At 61.5% G+C, this 1388-nt stretch overlaps 1 protein-coding gene across 1 annotated transcript in view; it reads left to right on the top strand.

The window, feature by feature from the left end:
• LOC104497286 (proline dehydrogenase 1, mitochondrial-like) overlaps nt 1-1374 on the top strand; it is a gene marked incomplete at both ends in the record, with an annotated part of 5596 nt that extends 4222 nt beyond the window's left edge. Inside the window, 2 exon segments of the mRNA XM_010140521.1 lie at nt 33-121; nt 1195-1374. Of these exon segments, the coding sequence (XP_010138823.1) occupies nt 33-121; nt 1195-1374 (269 nt within the window).
• Nucleotides 1375-1388: the final 14 nt, after the last annotated feature.

Below are 1388 nucleotides of genomic sequence, written 5' to 3'. Positions count from 1 at the left end.
GCTCTTCCCTAACGCTGAGTCTTGGCTTGCAGGATGATGGAGCTTGGGCTCCATCCCTCGGAGAAGAAGGTGTGCTTTGGGCAGCTGTTGGGCATGTGTGACCAGATCACCTTCCCCCTGGGTGAGTGCTAGGAGCAGGGCGGACCATGGCAGAGGTTCTTCTGCCTCACCTTGACCCCTGCGGTCTCCTGAGCAGCTGCTCTGGGCTCTGAAGGATGGGTGGAGCCAGGCTATGGGTCTGTCGGAGCAGGACTGCCTGAGGACAGTGCCTTGTGGCCTCTTCCCCAGCTGCGTGGAGTGCAGCGACCCCCACATGGGGTTTGGGGAGGATTAGATGATGTAGGTGGAGAATGACATCTGCCTCCTGGAGACCCCATGGTCTCCAGATGGTGATGGCTGGGCAGGGAGATCCCTGCTTTGGACACTGCCGAGTGGGACAGAGCCTGATCCTGGCAGCCAGCAAACCACTCTTGTACCTCCTTGGTCTGGGAGGGTCTCTGTGCTCCACAGAAGGAGGGCACGTCATCCTGGGCTTTCTGCTACCGGGGTGGCAACAGCCTCTTGCGTGACGTCCTCTCCCGCTGGCCCAGGCAGGGGAGCAGAGCTCCCAGGGACCTGCTCAGAGGGACGTGCAAGGGTCCAGGTAGCCCAGCTGAGGTCAGGGACTGATTCTCTGCCTGCACCGGTGTCTGGAGCGGATGTCCGAGGCCAGGAGAGCAGCAGGAGGCGGACCGGGCGGTTGTCCAGCCTGGATGCTGCTCTGTCCTGGAGTTCCTCTCGCGGGCAGGGTTCAGCCGCTTGGCTGCAGCCTCCTCTGGTCATGCTGGAAGAATGTGTTAACTTGATGTTTCTGCTTGAATGCTTCTCGAATTGGCCCAGCCCTGGCTGCCGACATTCCCAGGGCTCCTGGTGACCTCGGCCCGCTCCCCTCGGCGCGTTCCCAAGCTCCCCGTGCTGAGCCGGGGAGGGACGAGCCGCTGCTCCCCCCGCCTGGGCAGGCTCAGCCTCATCTGGCTGGTGCTTAGTCATATCCTCTGACCACTGTGACCTTCTCACCTGCCCTCCATCAGGCACAGCCTGAGGAGCACAGGAGGGGCTTTGCCCCTTTTTTCCCCTTTTATCTTTTTCTTTTTTTTCCTTTTTTTCCATTTTTGTCTTTCTTGGTACCTCCCTGACCAGCCTCTCTCTCTTCAGGTCAAGCCGGTTTCCCCGTCTACAAGTATGTGCCCTACGGCCCGGTGAACGAGGTGCTGCCCTACCTGTCCCGGCGGGCCCAGGAGAACAGGGGCTTCATGCAGCGGGCGAACCAGGAGCGGGACCTTCTCTGGAGGGAGGTCAAGAGGCGGCTCTTCGCAGGCAGCCTCCTCCGGCCCAGCCCCCCAACCCAG

This window comes from Buceros rhinoceros, unplaced genomic scaffold (assembly GCF_000710305.1).
Source record: "Buceros rhinoceros silvestris isolate BGI_N320 unplaced genomic scaffold, ASM71030v1 scaffold4307, whole genome shotgun sequence".
NCBI classification, from domain to species: domain Eukaryota; kingdom Metazoa; phylum Chordata; class Aves; order Bucerotiformes; family Bucerotidae; genus Buceros; species Buceros rhinoceros.
Note: the sequence above shows the minus strand (reverse complement) of the source record. Positions and strands in the feature narration are given on the sequence as shown.